The sequence below is a fragment of the Artibeus jamaicensis genome, unplaced genomic scaffold (genome assembly GCF_021234435.1).
Source record: "Artibeus jamaicensis isolate MK-2021 breed Jamaican fruit bat unplaced genomic scaffold, CSHL_Jam_final contig_1015, whole genome shotgun sequence".
NCBI lineage: Eukaryota > Metazoa > Chordata > Mammalia > Chiroptera > Phyllostomidae > Artibeus > Artibeus jamaicensis.
The window spans coordinates 18,003,199-18,023,183 of record NW_026521194.1 but is presented as its reverse complement, the minus strand read 5'-3'; the positions used below and the strand labels follow the sequence as shown (position 1 = coordinate 18,023,183).

General features: G+C 37.0%; 1 protein-coding gene across 1 annotated transcript in view; it reads right to left on the bottom strand.

The window, feature by feature from the left end:
- Nucleotides 1–19,985, bottom strand: part of INO80D (INO80 complex subunit D) — a 69,481-nt gene that overhangs the window by 32,572 nt on the left and 16,924 nt on the right. Inside the window, exons 3-5 of the mRNA XM_053656823.1 lie at nt 19,649–19,895; nt 14,863–15,608; nt 4,991–5,099 (exon numbers count right to left, since the gene is read on the bottom strand). Of these exons, the coding sequence (XP_053512798.1) occupies nt 4,991–5,099; nt 14,863–15,608; nt 19,649–19,866 (1,073 nt within the window). The 5' untranslated portion in view covers nt 19,867–19,895. The remainder of the gene's footprint in view (nt 1–4,990; nt 5,100–14,862; nt 15,609–19,648; nt 19,896–19,985) is intronic.

Sequence of the window (19,985 nt, the reverse complement as noted above, 5' to 3'; positions counted from 1 at the left end):
AGCAATGTGGAACATAAGGAAGCAAAAAACACCATATCGGAAAAGCTGAAAGAAAAAACAATCCAAAAAATGGAGGATAGTTTAAGAAGGTTCCAGGCCAACTTCAAGTGCACCAACATCTGCATCATGAAGGTGCCAGAGGGAGAAGAAAAAGAGCAAGTAATTGAAAACCTATGTAAAAAAAAAATAATGATGGAAAACTTCAAGAAACTAAACCATCTATCTATACCACACACAAGAATAAACTTAAAATGGGTTAAAGACTTATATATTAGACTTGAAATCATAAAAATTCTAGAAGAAAACACAGGTAAAATCTCAAACATTTCTCACAGCAATATGTTTTCTGATATATTGCCTCAAGTAAGGAAAACAAAAAGAAAAAAAAAGCAAATAGAACTACCTCAAAGTAAAAAGTTTTTGCAAAGCAAAGGAAACCATCAATAAAATGAAAAGAACCCACTGAATGGGAGAACATATTCACTGATACATCTGATAAGGGATTAATATCCAAAATTTACAAGAAACTTATAAAACAACACACACACACACACACAAATAAAACAAACAATCCGATTAATAATGGGCAAAGGATCTGAACAGATACCTTCTAAAGAAGACATACAGATGACCAACAGACATGAAAAATGCTTAATACCACCAATCACCAGAAAAATACAAATTAGAACTACAATGAGGTATCATCTCACACCTATCAGAATACAGATTGGGGTAGCCACTGTGTAAAGCACTATATGGAGTTACTTCAAAAAATTAAAAATGAGCCCTGGCTAGTGTGGCTCAGTGGACTGAGTGCTGGCCTATGAACCAAAAGGCTGCTGGTTCAATTCCTGGTCAGGGCACATGCCTGGGTTGCAGGCCAGGTCCCTATTTGGGGGTGTGGGAGAGGCAACCAGTCATGTATCTCTCACATGTCATGTATCTTTCCCTTGCTTTCTACCTCCCTTTCCCTCTTTCTAAAAAATAAATAAAATTTTTTATAAAAATAAAAAATGAGACTGCCTTATTACCCAGTGATTCCACTGGAGGGAATTTAAACCTAAAATACTAATCCAAAAGAATACATGCACCCCTACATTCATTACAGCGTTATTTACAATAGCCAAAATTTAGAAGGAGCCCAAGTGCCACTCAGTAGATGAATGAATAAAAGAAGAAAAAGAAGGAAATTTTACCCTTTGCAATAGCCTGGATGGACCTAGAGAACATTATGCTAAGTGAGATAAGCCAGTCAGAGAAAGACGAATACCATATGACTTCACTCATATGTGGAATCTTACGAACAAACTGAACTAACAAGTAAAACAGAGACAGACTCACAGGCAGAGAGCAGGCTGACAGCTAGGAGTGGAGCCAGGTGGAGGGGATGGCAGGATTGAGCAAAAAGGAAATGAGAGAGAGAAAACACATGGACAGGGACAACGATGTGGTGATTACCAGGGGGAAGAGGGTAAGGAGAAGCAGAGGTACCCTCCACCTGGAGGTACCCAGGTGGGTAAATGGTGATGGATGTAGTGAACACACAATACAATGTACAGATGCTCTGTTGTAGAATTGTGTACCTGAAACCTGTATAATTTTGTTACCAAGTGTCACCCACTTAAATTCAATAAAAGGGAAAAAACTTATCAGGCATACAAAGAACAGGAAAACAGAATCTGTAAGAACCCAGAAATGATACAGATAATAGAATTAGTAAACCAGACATCTAAAAAACTATATTAAAAGTAGCCCTGGCTGGTGTAACTCAGTGTACTGAGTGCCAACTTGCAAACTAAAGGGTCGCTCGTTCAATTTCCAGTCAGTGCACATGCCTGGGTTGTGGGCTGGGTCCCTGGTTGAGGGTATGTGAGAGACAACCACACATCAATTTTTCTCTCCCTCCCTTTCTCTCTAAAAATAAATAAATTAAATCTTTTTAAAAATTATTAAAAGAATATCCCATATATTCAAGGTACAGTAAACCACGACCACATAAAGGAGAAGCAAACAACCTTCTAGAGATGAAAAACACAATGTCTAATATAAAAAAATACACTGGATGAGATTAATGGTTGATTAAATGCTACAAACAAAAGAGTAATGAACCTGAATACAGTAATAGAAACTCTCCCAAGTGAAACACAGAGAGGAAAAAACAGACTAACAAAAAATGAAGAGGACATCTGTAAGTTATGGGATAATTTCAAGCAACCTAAAATATATGTAACTTGAGTTTCTCAAATAGAAGGGGAAAGAAGAAAAACTGAAAAAAATTCAGCCAAAAATTTTCCAGATTTTGTAAGACATAAATCTACAGCTATAGAAAGCTCACTGAATTCCAAGCACAGTAAACATTAAAAAAAAAAAAAAACCAAAAAACTAACCAATCAAACTGCTTTAAACTATTGATAAAGAGAAAAATCTTAAAAGTCAGAGAAGAAAAAAACAAAACAAAAAGTTCGCTGGGCAAGGATATGAATGAGAACAATACAAATAACTGCTAATCTCTCATTGGCAACAACGCAAAACATGTAAGCAACATCTTAAGTACTGAAAGAAAAATAGTCCACCCAGGATTTTATGCATAAACAAACTCAATCTCAGTGTCAGCCAAGAAAAAGAATAGAGTGTTCCACGCCTGGAGCATAAGTGTTCAGCAAGAACATGTATGTTGCGTGAATAAATAAAATGAAGAGAAAAGAATGAAGGGCCAAAGAGTAAAGTGACAGCTAGGCAAGAAGTAAGGGTAACTGCTTATAAAAAAAAAAAAGGAAAATATTCTGAAGGAAAAGAAGAACCAGGAAAGCAGAGTATCATGGTAAGTCAAAGAGGAAGCAATGAGTGAATTAGTTCCCTAAGTCTAGGAAAAGTGGCCAAGAAAATAAAATGCCACAAAGGTGAAGAAAAATAAGGATGGTCACAGTCTAAAACAACAAAAGAAATATTCTGAAAACTCTGCAAGAACAAAAGGCAGACACGGGTATAGAATGCTCCTAATGAAGAGCTCCTAATGTTTAGGTCACCTCGAGAATTAAAATAGGAATCATAACTATCATTTATCAATCGTTCCCATGTACCAGGTACTGTGCTGAGCATTTATTTATGTTACCTCATTTACAGCAATTTGTAAAATTTACCCAAATTTTCCCAAGTCAAGTAAGTGAATATAAATTATCAACTTTTAGAAGCACGCTTGATAGGGTCTATAAACAAGCTTACACTCAATTGTACTTCTATCTGAAGGAAAGGATATGCTAATGATAATGAAACAGTCTTGAACAACATATAAAATAGAACATCAAGCCCTGGCTCATATGGGTGTGGCTCAATTGGTTGGAGCATGGTCCTGTAAACCAAAAGGTCACTGGTTTGATTCCTCTGTGTGTGTGTGTGTGTGTGCGCGCGCGCGTGCGTGCACATGCCCTTCTCTTTCTCTCTCCTCTTGAATGAAAATAAAAAAATAAACCTTAAAATGTAACATCAGAGCGAAGAATATACAGCATTCTGCCATACTGTCTAGGAGGGAGGGCAAGGACAACTAAGTGGGAGACAAATCCCAGGTGTGGAAAGGACTGCATCAGGCTATTATAAGTTAATGACACTAGCCATTAATAAATCTAACTCTCTTTGCTCTAAAATTCCATGCCCAAGTAAGCTTCTGATTACATTTTGCTTCCCATGTAAGTTAGTGAGCACCTGTACTAATGATTATATGTCTCACTGTAAACTATCTCACTGTAAGCTGTATGTCTTACTGTACACTGACATTCTGGTTTACACATTAATGTCTAGTGAATCAGTTCTGTAAGCCTAATCTACCTTGGGATGTTCTAACAAAGCATTTTTAAGTTTATATGCATGTTCACAGAATGACACTGCAAAATTCTACAAGTTGACATGATACAGATAACTGGTCTCTCTGTCTTACTGATCATCTATTCAAAACTCTTTAAAGCCCTGGTTGGTGTGGCTCAGTTCGGTTCCTAGACAGTGCACATGACTAGGTTGTGAGCTGGGTCCCCAGTAGGGGGCGCATGAGAGGCAACCACACACTGATGTTTCTCTCCCTCCCTTCCTTCCCCTCTCTCTAAAAATAAATAAATAAAATCTTTTAAAAAAGAATTAGTTGATAAAGTACAATACTCTTTAAAAAAATAACTGGCCAGTAAGGATGCATCTCAGCATGGTCATACTGCACCAAGTGCATTCCTATGACTCTAAGTCCCCGGGGTGGGGAGGAAAGCTGGCTTTCTGACAGCTTTCTATTACGGCAGACAGACGCCAAGAACCTTTATGAGATTATCTTGAAAAACATGTTAGCATGTTAGAAATATTTAGCACATTAAAATATTTAAGAATATGTAATTGGAGTTCATTTAAACGTAATCTTTGATGGCACTGAGCTATTTATTTTAAATCCTTTCTTGTCTACACATGTTCACTTATTTCAACGGTTCCCTGAAAAAAATAAAGTCTTCTCACCACACACACACACACACACACACACACACACAAATTTAAGAACAGATCAATCTTACAGAAGATACAGGTGAAGTAAAAGAACACTACTTATGGCAACTATGGGGATTTGGCCAAAAAAGATACGGAGAAGTCAAGAGAGTGGGACTTCCAAGTAGCCTTGGGACCACAGCAAGTTCCTTAACCTGCCTTATCCAGGCCCTGATTTCCTCTTCTGTAAAATGAGGAAATGGGTTCAGGTAATCATAAGGTCCCTTTCAATTCAAAAGTCTATTCCAATTATTTCCTTCAGTGATAAATGGCAAGGTTCAGAAACAAATTAGCCAAGAAAACCTAAGAGTAACTTTCCCCAAACAATATAGTACATTTCTTTCCAAGTAGAGTCTACTTGATCTCCTTTACAATAATATTGGATCCAATAAATTTGGATCCAGTTTTTCAAAAATTGCACAGATAGGGAAGATCAATGTACTACAGTGTTAACTTAAGAATAAAAACAAGGACTCACGTGTGTCTTTCATGTCTGAGGGTCTCTCGGATGGACCATGCAACCTGGTATGGCGAGGCCTCCTCTGAGTCCTCCGGTTCCTCTCCGCTCTCTTCAGACCAGTCCAGCCCTGGCACGGATGAGAGAGTATTGCAAGTAAGAAAAAAATTCACTTTTAACATTAAAGAAAAAGCGACCTGAAATATGTGGCCCAACACCTATAGTAAGTACTATCATAATATGAATAAATGCCTCTTGATGAGTTTCATCCCTGCCTGACAAAGATATTAACAGTCATGATGACATGCACTTGGGTCCAAAATAACGATGTAATAAAAAGCTTATAGGCCAAGGATGAACTTCTGTTTCGGTTGTTTCTTTAATTTTATTTTTCAACTACAGTTTACATTCAATATTATTTTGTACTAGCTTCAGGTATACAGCATAGAGGTTAGATAATCGTATGGGGGGGGCCCACAGAGACCCAAAATTTATTTATAAAAAACTGTGTATTTATTCTTACACGTTTAAGTTTCAGTCACCTTCAAAGTACTCTCCATTTCATGCAATACACCTACTGAGACACTTTTTGCACTGCTGAAATGTTTTTGAACTCATTGATTTTGATGCCTTTTAGTGTTTCTACCATTCTTGTTTCACCTCTTCTACAACAGCAAAACATTTCCCTTTGCTCTTTTCATCCAGGGAAACAAACAAAAATAATGTCGCTTGGGGTGTGTCAGGTGATTAGGGAGGGTGGGACATGGGAGTCACGCCATTTTGGGTCAAAAACTGCTGAACACTCAGGGTGGTGTGGGCAGGTAAACTTATAAATCACCCATCATGAAATGGACAAATGCTTTGAAAGGGTTTTCATAAGAAAATTCCCTGAAGTCGAATAAAGCCTCTCACACCAACATCAGCTGGCACACTGACACAGATGGCAAGTGTCCCCCCCCCCACACTCAGCTGGTGGGGGAGGCTTGTACTCTTGGGCTAGCCAAAAAGTTCACTCTGTTTCCTCCCTAACATGGCTCTAGTAGTGCTTAGTTCTCTTTAACTTCATTAAAAACAATTCTGTTAGAATGTATTGTGACAGCTGTCATATCAGTGGGCATTAAAAAAAATAAAAACTGGTGAATTTTTGTGTAGCCATTTTAATACTGAAGATGGAATATGCAACATTTTTGCCATATTATGCTTTACTATTTCAAAAAAGGTAAAAACTCAACTGAAACACACAAAAAATATTTGTGCAGTGTATGAACAAAGTGCTGAAACTGATCAAATGTGTCAAAAGTGGTTTGCAAAGTTTCATGCTTGAGATTTCTCGCTAGACGATGCTCCAAGGTTGGGTAGAGAAGTTGAAGTTGACAGTGATGAAACTGAGACATTAATTAAGAATATTCAAACGGTATACCAATGCAAAAGATAGGTGGCATACTTAAAATATCCAAATCAATAAAGTTATTGGTGAAAATGAAAAATGTGTCTTATTTTATGGAAACAACTAGAAGGACTTTCTAGCCAACCCAATACAAGGGTTTCACCCTCCAGAAGATAATTCTGATTTTTGTGGGGGGAGTCCCCCCTCATATACTTTACAAATTTTTTCTCTCAATGTTTCCAGTACCCATCCGGTACCATACATAATTATTACAAATATTACCGACTATATCCCCTATGCTGTACCTTACATCCCCGTGACTATTCTGTAACTATCAATTTGTATTTCTTAATCCCTCAGCCAGTCCCCCCGCCACCCTCCCCTCTGGCTACCATCAGTCTGTTCTCTGTGTCTGCGAATCTGTTTCAATTTTGTTTGTTCTTTTTTAGAGTCCACATATAAGGGAAATCATATGGTTTTTGTCTTTGTCTGGCTTATTTCATTTAGCAAAATACCACCTAGGTCCACCCATGCTGCTGCAAATGGTTTGTGGAAGGAAGAACTTCTTTTATCAGACACCTCACAAACTGAAGAGAAACAACACAAGCAAAGAAAGTTCACAAATCAAAAAAAAAAAAAAAAAGGTAGGCTGTCTTAAGTATCAAAACATCATACACTAAAATGTCATAAAACCATAAAACATATTCCAGATGGCGATAAAAGAAGTTCAGGCAAGAAAAAAGTCTAAAGGCACCGGTGGAGTCACTCTGTACTTCAACTAAGAAGGGCCCTAGAATAAACTGTCAAAGACAAAGCCGCCCCAACCCCCTTTTCCCAGCACCTCTGGAGGAAGGGACTCCAGCCACTAGGCAGGGCCATTCCCTGGCTCTTGCCCACTATAGGCAGAGGGAGAGGCAGAATGGTTACATCCTATTTCTAATGTGGCTTGGGGTTTCTTTTAATTCTTTTAAGCAATAACTGCCCGATGTTGTGTTCCATTTTGAAAAGCAAATTCATAGGGAAAAGTAGTAAAATATAGTACGAACAATGTTTTATTTATTTTGTTAAATGCTATTATTTTTTAAATTTATTTTTAATTTTAATTGTTGTTCAAGTGCAGTTTTCTGCCTTTTCCCCCCATCCCAGTCCCCGCAATCCTGCCCACCTCCCTCCCGTTTCCACCCCTCCTTGTTATTGTCCATGTGTCCTTTATACTGGTTCTGAATATTATTTTTAATGACTGAATAATTGTTCGCTTCCAACAGAAAGATTTCGCTTGCTTAAAAGTGTCATATCTAGAAGAAATCTTGATAAACACTGATACTGCAGAGCCTAAAACACAGCAGCGTGTGGAACTGCATTACTCTAATATACTCATACCACTTTGAAACCTGAATTAGCTTGATACACAGCATTCTAAGCTGCCTTTTTGAGATACAAAAAACTCATATAGACAAAGTTATATTAAAAAGGACTTCTACAAGCCCTGGCTGATGTAGCTCAGTGGATTGAGCGCGGGCCTGCAAACCAAGGGATCACAGTCTTGGTTTGATTCCCAGTCAGGGCACATGCCTGGGTTGCAGGCCAGTTCCCAGCAGGGGACACATAAGAGGCAACCACACATTGATTTTTCTCTCCCTCTCTCCTTCCCTCCCCCTCTAAAGATAAATAAATAAAACCTTATAAGAAAGGACTTCTCCATAACGTAAATGACTTTACATGTGCCAAATATGGATATAAAGAAAAAGTTCAAATTAAAAATGCTTAAAATTAACACATGGTCAGTGGCAGAAAGAAACCTCACATCTAGTACCAAGGTGAGTATCCAAATGTCAGGTCACCTTAAAAAGTAAGTTACTTAAAAAGTAAAAGGAGACATTGGAATAAAGAACAAACTGACAGTAATCAGAAGGGGGGAGGAGTAACAGGGGTGGGGGAGTGGGAGAGTGGGGGAAGAAGGAAAAGGTCATAAAGGAACATGTATAAAGGACCCATGGACAACACCCAAGTGAGGAAGGATGGAGGGTGGATCGGGCATGGGAAAGTGGTGTTGGGAAAATGGAGACAATTGTATTCAAACAACAATAAAAAAGATAAAGAAAAAAAGTTACTGTCCCTCAACTACAATAATTAGTAATTTGTTGTTTAAAACAGGTAAAAAAAAAAGTGATCACAACAGCATCAGCTTCAGGATGTTGAAAAGTGAGGTCTTTCAAACACAAAGTAGCACTTAGACACCTTAAAAAAACGAGAACATGAGTTATTCGTAGAAGTCATAATTTCTACTAAGATACCTATACTTTCTCTGAAAAAGTCATGATCTAAATCATTAAGAACTAAAATGGAAGTGTTTCTCCTACTGTAAAATTCATTGTCCAATAAAGCAAACCTTTGATCTGGGCTTCCTATCACCAGTTTTAATGTAACTAACTGAGATAACCAGCCCAGACAGGAGTGCAAAAGCCAATTACAAGACTCCATTTCTCTTTAAGTATTTTTTGTGGACACGAATGCAGACAATGCCGCAGTCATACGGTGCATTACGATTTGTGGTTTCTCCAAAATAATCTTTTGTTTTGAAAACGTGGGCCCCTAGTATGTTTGAGTTAAAAAAAAAAAAAAAAAGACAAGGCTTTTTCTGTTCAAAATGAACATTCAAAAAGCTAAAAATTTATCAGCAACCAGAAGTAAAAAGCTTTTATTTTATCTACTAAATAAAAATTTAGTAGATAATATAGGTGATATAATAAAAAGCAAACATGGGGGGGGTAGATCTCTGCCTCAAAACTAATACCTAATGAGTTCCAAATAGATGATTAAAATATAAATAATAAAAGGATTAAAAGAATGTATAGGTCAAATACTCTTGGGAGGAAGAGAGTTCAAAGATGGGGGGAAAAACTGATTTAAAAAGAAGAAATCCTTAAAAAAGAGAATATATTAAAAATTATAACTTCTAAAACTCCAAAATTATTATAATAGATATTTAAATGTAAACAACAAATGAGAGGGAAAAGAATAACAAACATGATGTATAAAAAGTTCTTCCTAACCAATAAAAAAGAGAAACACATAATTTAAAACGAAAAATTGAAAAGGCAAAATAAATAATACAAATGTCTGAAGAAAATATGAATATTCAAAATTAGATTATTAATCCCAAATAGATCCCAAATAGCAGTTCTCACTCCAAGTACAGTCCACAGAGTCCCTGGGGTCCCTTTTCCACTGCTGACACCTGCAGAGATGCTAGAAAGCACCATGACATGTCAACTGCAGGCGCCGTAGCATGAATCAAGGCAGTACCACCTGTACTAGTGGTCCCGGTAAGCTTCACACCAGAACTTGCAGTCAAATAACAACAGTTTTAAGAATGTCCTTGAGATACCCTAAGAACCTTGAAACACCAATCCAAAAGAACCTATACACCCCAATGTTCATAGCAGCACAATTTACAATAGCCAAGTACTGGAAGCAACCTAGGTGCCCATCAAATGAATGGATCAAAAAACTGTGGTACATTTACACAATGGAATTTTATGCAGCATTAAGGAAGAAGAAGCTCCTACCCTTTGCAACAGCATGGATGGAACTGGAAAGCATTATGCTAAGTGAAATAAGCCAGGTGGTGAAAGACAAATACCATATGATCTCACCTTTAACAGGAACCTAAACAACAAGCCAAACAAGCAAACTAAATGTAACCAAAGACACTGAAATAGAGAACAGGTTGACAAGTGTCCAGAGGGGTGAGGGAGGGAATTTCAGGAAAAAAGGGGAAGGGTTTACAGGAACAAGTATAAAAGACACATGGACAAAAACTAGGGGGGTGGAAATGGGAGGGAGTGGGGGAGGGCTGAGTGGGTGGGCTGGGATGGGAGTAAAAGAAAACTGTACTTAAACAACAATTAAAATAAAAAAAGAACGTCCTTGATAAAGCACTTGTATATTAAAAGATCATTTATTAAGTCCTGATTGAGTATATGTTTTCACAATATTCTGTGTGACTAAATGTGAAGCATATATAAAGCACCTCAGTTGCATACAACAAAGTATGATGGTTGTCTTGAGGAAAAGTATTTGCATGAATGTTTTAATTGTGATCTAAATTTGCTTTTGTTTTTTTATCATTCAACACCATTTTTATGTAGCAGAGTGATGGACAACCTATAGTTATTAAGACTTAAATATCTGGCAGTCAATTTTTTCTAAAGTGAAGACAGTGAAACCACCACTTCAAGAAAAACAATGGAGAGTATCTGTTGTCATATAAAATTCAAATTTTTACCTGCAAGCTCAATTTTTAACATTTGAATTCTTCACTGAAATTATGACAATTTCCTAAGAAACTTTTCTGATGAGATTGGTAATAATATTAATGAACATAATCGTAAACTTTTATATAATGAAATATGTCAACATTTGGAACATCTATATAACTAGGTAAATCAATATTTTCCAAATGATCAACACACGATGTTACAAAATCTCGAATGGGTAAAAGATCTACTCAAAGTACAGGGTAAATCGATGGATCTTAACATAACATGTAAAATTCCTAAATATGTTTGCAGATTCCATACTCTAACCATTCTTTAAAGAAACTACCACTTGTCAGAAGCATATACTATGTTTGTGGACAGGAAAAATTAACATCATTAAAATGTCCATACCACCCAAAGCAATCTGTAGATTCAAAGCAATTCCTATCAAGATACCAACTGGACCAAATATTCCAATATTTATATAGAACCACAAAAGACCCTGAACAGACACAGCAATCTTGAGAAAGAAGAACAAAGTTGGAGGAATCGGGCTGCCTGATATCAAAGTATGTTACAAAGCCACAGTAATCAAAACAGCATGGTACTGGCATAAAAACAGACATATAAATAAATAAATAAATCATGGAACAGAATAGAACCCAGAAATAACCGCACGTCTTTATAGTCAATTAATATTTGACAAAGGAGTCAAAAACATACAATGGGATAAAGACAGTCTATTCAAAAAGTGGTATTGGGCCCTGGATGGTGTAGCTCAGTGGACTGAGTGCAAGCCTGCAAACCAGACAATCGGGGTTCGATTCCCAGTCAGGGCACGTGCCTGGGTTGCGGGCAAGTTCCCAGCAGGGGACACACAGGTGGCAACCATACATTGATGTTTCTCTCCCTCTATCCTTCCCTTCCCCTCTAAAGATAAATAAAATCTCTAAGAAAAGAAAAAAAAAAAAAAAAGTGGTGCTGGGACCTGGCTGGTGTAGCTCAGTGGATTGAGCACGGGCCTCCAAACCCAAAGATAGCAGTTCAATTCCCAGTCAGGGCACATGCCTGGGTTGCAGGCCAGTTCCCAGCAGGAGCCAGTTCCCAGCAGGGGATGCACGAGAAGCAACCATACATTGTTATTTCTCTCCCTCTCTCCTTCCTTTCCTTTCTAAAGATAAATAATTTTTTTTTAAAGTGGTATTGGGAAAAATCAGACACATACATGCAAAAATTGAAACTAGATCACCTTCTTAAACCATAAACAAGAATAAACTTAAAATGAATTAAAGATAAATATTAGACTCAAAAACATAAAAATCCTCGAAGAATATATAGGCAGTAAAGTCTCAAACATGTCTCATAACAAAATTTTTCTGATATATTGTCACAAGCAAGGGAAATAAAAGAAAAAAATATACAAATAGGACTATAAACTAAAAACCTTCTGCACAGCAAAGGAAACCATCAACAAAATGAAAAGACAACACATTGAACGGGAGAACATATTCACTGATACAAGTAATAATGAGTTAACTTCCAAAATTTGTAAGTTACTCATAAAACTCAATGCCAAAAAACCCTCATAAAACTCAATGCCAAAAACTCAAATAATCCAAGTAAAAAATGGGCAAAAGACATGAGTAGACACTTCTTCAAAGAGGATATACAGATGGCCAATAGACATATAAAAAGATGCTCAATGTCACTAATCATCAGAGTAATGCAAATTAAAACCACAACGAGGTATCACCACACGCCTGTCAGAATGGCTATCAATAAATCAACAAACAAGTGCTGGCAAGGATGTGGAAAAAGGGAACCCAAGGGCATTGTTAGTGCGAATGCAGACTGGGGCAGCCACTGTGGAAAGCAGTATGAAGACACCTCAAAAAATTGAAAACAGAACTGTCTTATAACCAAGTAATTAGGAATTCTTCTGGGAATATACCCAAAGAAACCTGAAACACGAATTCAAAAGAATATATACACCCCTAAATTCCCAGCAGCATTATTTACAACAGCCCATATTTAGAAGCAGCCAACTGTCCATCAATAGATGGGTGGATAAAAAAAAAGTGGTGGTACATCTATGCACTGGAATACTACTCAGCCATTAAAAAGGAAAGAAAAATCTTACCTTTTGTGACAGCATGGATGGACCTGGAGAGTATTTTGCTAAGTGCAATAAGCCAGTTGGGGAAAGACAAGTACTATATGATTCCACTATATTATGTGGAATATGATGAACAAACTAAAATAACAAAGTGGAGACAGACTCATAAATACAGAGAACAAAAGACTGACATTTGTCAGAGAGGAGGGGGTTGGAAGCTGGGTGAGAAAAGTAAAGGGATTAAGCAAAGAAAAAAATAGATTCACGGACAGACAACGGGTATGATGACTGACAGAGGCAATGGGGGAGGAGGGAAGGTAGAAGCGGGAAAAGGAGGTAAATGGTGAAGGAAGGAGACTCAACTTAGGGCGGTAAACACTCAATACAGTGTACAAATGATGTGTTGTAAATTATGTACCTGAAACCTATATAATTTTGTTAACCAATGTCACCTCAACAGATTCAATTAAAAATTTAAGTAAAAAATAAAAGAAACTACCACTTGTCAAATTTTGGTGTAGAGTCAGATAAGAATATCCACAATTATTTAGGGGGGAAAAAAGCAATTAAAGTGTTCCTTTGCCAAGTACAAACGTCTAAGGCCATATTTTCATCTGGTAACCAAAACCACATGATATGACCAATTGAACACAAAAGCAAATATGAGAATCTAGCTATTTTTCAGTAAATCAGATATTACAATTTTCAAAACAATGTAAAAACAATGCTGCTCTTCACATAACTGTTTTGGAAAACAATTATTTTTTGTAAAAAGAACATGTTAACATGTGGTGAGTTTGTTTTTATTTTTAAATGAATTATTATTTTAAACATTTCTCGGTTTTAACTTCCAATTCAGTAAATATCAATAGATGTAACACATATCCACAAAGCTCTTTGGTGTACTCTGTAACTTTTAAGAATGTAAATAAAAGGATTCTAAGGCCAAAAAAATTCAAGAAATGCTGATCTGAAGTATACATATTAAAGCAAAATTTCTATTAAATTTGCAAAGGTGAGATAGTAATAATGACAATAATAACATCTAATATACACGACTATAAAGATGTAGAGAAGCTTTCATTCTCATACGCTTCCAAAGGTTAAACTGACAAAATAATTCTGAAAGAAAATTTGGCAACACATATTAAAATCCTTTTTAAAAAAATGCAAAAGCTTGGAATCAGCAATTCTGCTTCTAGGAATCTATTTAAAGGGAAAATTAAAGATATGACAGTAGTTATTTTACTTCAAGTAGTTAAACTGAGGGCTATATAGCTACAACACTTGATAATGATATAAACTGGAAATGACTCAAATTAGAAAAGGTACTCAGCTGTCACAAATTATGTTTGTACTAATTCATAATACATTACCAAATATTTTAAAACAGGTTACAAAACTATGGATAGCAGGACCCCAATTTTACACACCTGAAAAAATATACCAAGGTATTAACAAATAAGCATTAATAAGGTTTGGGGTGTTTATTAATTAACAAGTCATACATGGTCTAGTAATAGGTGAAAAAATATAAAAGCTATATAAGAGGTACCACTCCCATCTCCTTAAAAAACATACCCTGTCAGTTCCATCCCCCTGTGATAGACAACGTGAACAGCTCGGTAGCATATGTCCATTCCTACTTCACCTATGCTCATACCTAACAGGCAAACATCTATCTATATACTCAAGCAACAGATATATCAATGTCCCTCATTTATCTGCTTTATATATTTATTTATTTTAAATATGCTTATTGGTTTTAGGGGCAGAGGGGAGAGAGAGAAACACTGACTGGCTGCCTCCCATTCGTGCCCCAACTGGGGAGTGAACCTGCAACCTCAGTATGTGCCCTGACCACAAATCGAACCCCCAACCCTCCAGTGTACAGGATGATATCCCTTCCAAAAGGCTGCAGGTTTGATCCCTGGTGGGACGTGTATGGGAAGCAACTAATCAATGTTTCTCTCTCACATCAATGTGTGTGTGTCTCTCTCTCCCCCTCCCTTCCTCTCTCTCTCAAATTAATAAATATATATTTTTTAAACAAGAAAAGGAAGTCTTGGATGAAAGGGCACATTTTGTTTTATTACACACATATGACATGGTAAAACAGACAACTCACCTAGGTGGGGAAACAGATCAGTGTCCAACTGATGTTTTTGGGTGCACAGTTTCACCAGTCTCTGCAGTCGACTTATACAAGAGAAGTGTGGAGAGAAGGCTGTGGCTTTCATAAGGACCCGGTCAGTCCTGGGTGGGTCCGCAACAGGAGCCCTACTTGATGGCAGGAGGGGCAGAGGCCTCTTGTGAGACAACTGCCTCGCTTGTGCTATAGTGTGTGTGGTGGGGGCCACTCCCTGCAGTGGTAGGCTGGTGTTCTGAGGCTGAGGTGACTTGCAGACTAAACCCTGCGGTGGCGCTGGAGGTTTTACAGAAGTGGACAAAGGTGACAGGTGGGAGTGCGGCTGTGGAGGCTGCTGCTGTGAAGGTGCAGGAGGGGGACTAAAGTGCTCTTGTCGGACTTTTAAAATCTCTGTCTCTCTCTGGCGCTGCCGATTCTGGGCCAGCTTGCTCTGCAACTTCTTTCTCACAGTTGCCCCTTTCTTCAGGTCATCATCTTCCTCGTTGAAAGCAAACGGGTCTTCCAACTCAGTTTCCAGGTAGTGGAGAGGGACTCTTGCCCCCGGTGGAGAGAGGGACATTCCATCCAGTCCATTGGGCACCTTCAAGGCCAATGTGGGCACTGTCAGGCTGAAGGCCATGGTATCCATCTGGTGCCTGACCTTTACCTCATCTATAGGATCATTCTTTTTCTTCCTCTCTTTTTTCGGGATAAAGCCAAGTACCTGCAAGTGGCTGTTGCAGTACCTTTAAAGACACAAACATACATGGGAAAATGTTCATGACACATATTCAGGAAAGTAGAATATGAAACAACATTTTGTGATATGTGAATCCTAGTATGTTAAAAATGCATGACTAGAGTAACTCTTGACATTCATGATTTCCACATACGCAACTTCCGCACTCTGAAGCAATCCTCAGAGTCCGGGCAGTTCTGCGGAAGCAAGTGTGTGAGCCAAACGTGCAGAAGCGGTCAGACAGCAGGCGTTCAAATAGTGAGTGGCCAGCGCTTGCCTCTCAGACTGCTTCGCTGCTCTGGATTCATACCAAACAAAGTTCTTCTGCAAGAATCACTTAAAATTCTCATATGGAGGAAAAATATTTACGTTCCAATGCCATTCAAGTACTTAGGGATTCATAAAGACCTTACGACATCACCCTTAGGAATGTCAAGTGCCCACTGTATGTTCTACACACAGAGAACAGATTCATAAAGCTGTAGCCCACAAGAGAAAGGGCTCCAGTGACACCCATTCTAAGAAGCTTACCAATAAACAGTAAAAAGTTTTTGTTGCTGTTTTCCACACACTTTCAAATTCACAAAAGGATAGTTTTTTTAGTGGAGAAAAATGAGGTGTTTTTTTTTTTTTTTTAACTTGGAACGGAGCCTTTCCTGCCTATTCACACGCAGGCAGCAGGAACCAGCAAACGAGACTGCTGTGTGCTTCACCAGGCGGCACGGCAGTGGCTGACACACACCCAGCCGCCTGGCCTCCCTGTGCACTCGCGGTGGCCGCGCGGCAGCACTGGCACAGCAGGGCTGCACCGCAACACCCAGCCGCCTCTGCCAGGACATCGTCTACTACAAGAACTAGAGCCACTTTCTTGGCCATAAGCAGCACTTAGTATAAGTATGCAAATACGAACTTCTAGCCTAAAACAGTTACCAGACAGGGGAGTAACTGCTAATGGGTTCTTTTGGGGGATGAAAACCTTGTAAACTTAGACTGCGGTGATAGTTGTATAACCCTGTCAATATAATGAAAAATACTGAATTGTATATTTTAAATGGGTGAATTGTATGGGATATGAATTATATCTTAATTAAACTGTTTTTAAAAGTAAACATACAGATAACAAGAAATTTCTCCATATATACATACTACTAAAAACACAGTTATTTTATATAAAATAACCAACTTAATATAGCCACTTATCTCTGAGAAACCAAGGTTACAGTAATGAGCCTTAGCTTAGAAACTGGACTTTACTTTTTAATTATACCAGTACTTCTACTGAATACAGCACTATTCCACTTCAAAAAGCTGGAATCCGGTAAGTTAGCATTTATAATACACACCAGAGAAGTTAGGCACCAGCCATCAAGAAGCTTCTTCTAGCTGACCAACAACCCGATAATTTTATCAATTAAAAGTCCTTGGAAATTTTTTTTTCTAAAACAATACATAAACCATCTCAAATTCGTAAGTGTCCAAGGAGTAAGTGCATCAACAATAATGAAAGTAATTTTCAAAAGAATATTAATCTTAGCTCTGGCTGGTGTAGCTCAGTGGATTGAGTGAAGGCTTCGAACCAAAGGGTTGGTGGTTCGATCCCCGGTCAGTGCACAAGCCTGGGATGTGGGCCAGGTCCCCAGTGAGAGCTACATAAGAGGCAACGACACACTGATATTCCACACAATAAAATAGTGCTGTATTCAGTAGAAGTACTGGTATAATTAAAAAGTAAAGTCCATTTTCTAAGCTAAGGCTCATTACTGTAACCTTGGTTTCTCAGAGATAAGTGGTTATATTAAGTTGGTTATTTTATATAAAATAACTGTATTTTTAGTAGCTCAGTGGATTGAACACAGGCCTGTGAACCAAAAATAACTATGTGTATTTTTAGTAGTATGTATATATTTATGGAGAAATTGCTTGTTATCTTTATGTTCACTTTTAAAAACAGTTTAATTAAGATATAATTCATATCCCATGCAATTCACCCATTTAAAATATACAATTCAGTATTTTTTATTATATTGACAGGGTTGTGCAACTATCACCGCAGTCTAAGTTTACTCCCTCTCTTCTTCCCTCCCTTCCCCTCTCTCTAAAAATAAGTAAAAATTTTAAAATAAAAATAAAAACTAAAGAATATTAATCTTTTCTACAGTAAGTCATGTAGCATAGTTACAATTATCAATATTTATCCACAGGTTAAGACATATCACATAAATTCAACCTGAATTTCTTGAAGTAACATTAAGACTACTACTTACTGCTAAAGTCTACTTTAATGTATTTCAAGCAATCACACAAACAAAAATGTTAATACCAAATATATATATGTATATTTTAATACCATTTGCATTCATATGTTTTGGGGCTAATTTTGAAAAAAAATATGTATATTAGCACTTATCAAGTATAGCTTTTCTTGACATAACAACATAAAAATCCTTTCCCTTATCTTGTCCTAAAATGGAAATTACTTGGTATATATAAGTGAAAATATATGCTTCATAAAATTAATATTTTGGACAAATTCAGAGTGACTCTCACTTTACTTTCTGCTGTTAGATATAAGTTAATACTTGCTTCAGCTGAACTGAAAAAAAAATCCATGGCTGACAATTCCAACTGCGATAAACTAAAAACAAAATTATTGAGATGTGTTTATAATGGAGCTTTAAGTAAAAATTTAATCCAAGTTCTTCCATTCTTTAAATTTAAAAAGGGCAGGAGTAAGAAGTTAACATTTTCAGTCTGCTAAAACCAACTGGACAGATATGTTTACCCTAATACAGTGGTCCCTTTCTCACCTGAGATTAAAGTTTTATTCCTTGGCTCACTATGCAGCTGTTTCTGACTTTCGGGTATTGTAATTTGAAGCCTTAAATGCTCTTTAGAAATTCTAACAGAGTATTCCCAAATCACATTATACCATACTAATTTGTGGGATCTCTATCCACACAAATTATTTATTTCACCCTAAAAGTGTAAAAATTGTTCAGTGTGATATATAAAATACATGATTCCTTTCCAACCACTTCCTGTAGGTGACATTTGCATATGTACAGGAACAAGGATGATGCAGTCTAAGGTGGAAGTAAAAGTTCACCCTTTTTCCTATACATAAGCAATATATCTGTATATATATATATATATTCTGAGAGGTAAAAAGTTCAATTTTCTACCTAAAGCTAACAAGTATTTGAAACTGTAGTATTTAATAAGCATGCTTCCCTCTGTAATAGCTTACAGTGATCAACATGGTTTCTGGAGAACTAACCAAAGAGATGTGAAAAGGGATTATATGCGAAATACAGTGTGAATTTTCCTACAAACATGAGATGAACCAGCAGTATACAACTTCTTTAAAAATACCTCATTTTACTTTTTTAAATTCAGCAAAGCATAAATTCATAATTATAGTGATAAAACCTACCATTACTATGAAAATAGTTTCTAACTCATAGTAAACCTACTCTATATGGAACTCTTTTTAACCAAAAAAGGCAAAAGTGTAAAACAATGCCAAATACTGCTTTAGAAGTCTCAGAGAAAATAAATCTGAGTGATTCAAATAGCATTCTTCTGAATAATTATTTTTCAATAAAGACATTGCTACCTTTCAAGTAGATTTTAAAATTTCAAAATTACCACTAATTACAACACCTAAGTATAGTTGCTACAATTTTTCTCATTTAGGCAGATGACAAAACTAAGTAGACAAGTCAGAAACACTTTATAAAGCTGCGAATTAAATACATCAGTGCCAAGATGTCAAGCAACAACTTTGAGGGAAAACATTTCTTTAAATAATTTAAAAATGGCTATTAAATCAATAAAAAATATAATACTTAAACATACTTTTCAAATAATTCCCCAAATTTTCTACTCCATTTCTTTTTAAAAAAACTGCCATCTCTTATCCTTAGAAGCATTTTCAAAATTTTCTTAGATTACCCCGAGAGAGCATCATTTCAATTCACCACGTCGAAAGAAAAACTCCAACCTATTAACTGAATTAAAAGATAGAATCCCATTATTAGCTCTTACCTACGATCCTCTGATTTGGGGATGGGGTTGGTGCAGCGTTGGCTGTTATACTTGGCCACATATTCACATTGCTTGAAGGGGGCAGTCTTGTCCTCCAGAACGTGTCTGATACAGAAAGCGTAGCCGTTGAGTCGCCGCTGCTTGCACAGTTTGGGGCTATACGAGCACAAGGGCTTATTGTCAACCTCAGAGAAGTGTATATGTTTCCCTTCATACATCACGTGACTCTATTCCTTGTGAACATCAGCTAAAAGACCACCACAAAAAAGAAACCCAAATGATAAATCAGAGAGTGTAAGGCAGAATTAAGCTAAGAATTTCACTGAGGGACTGACTT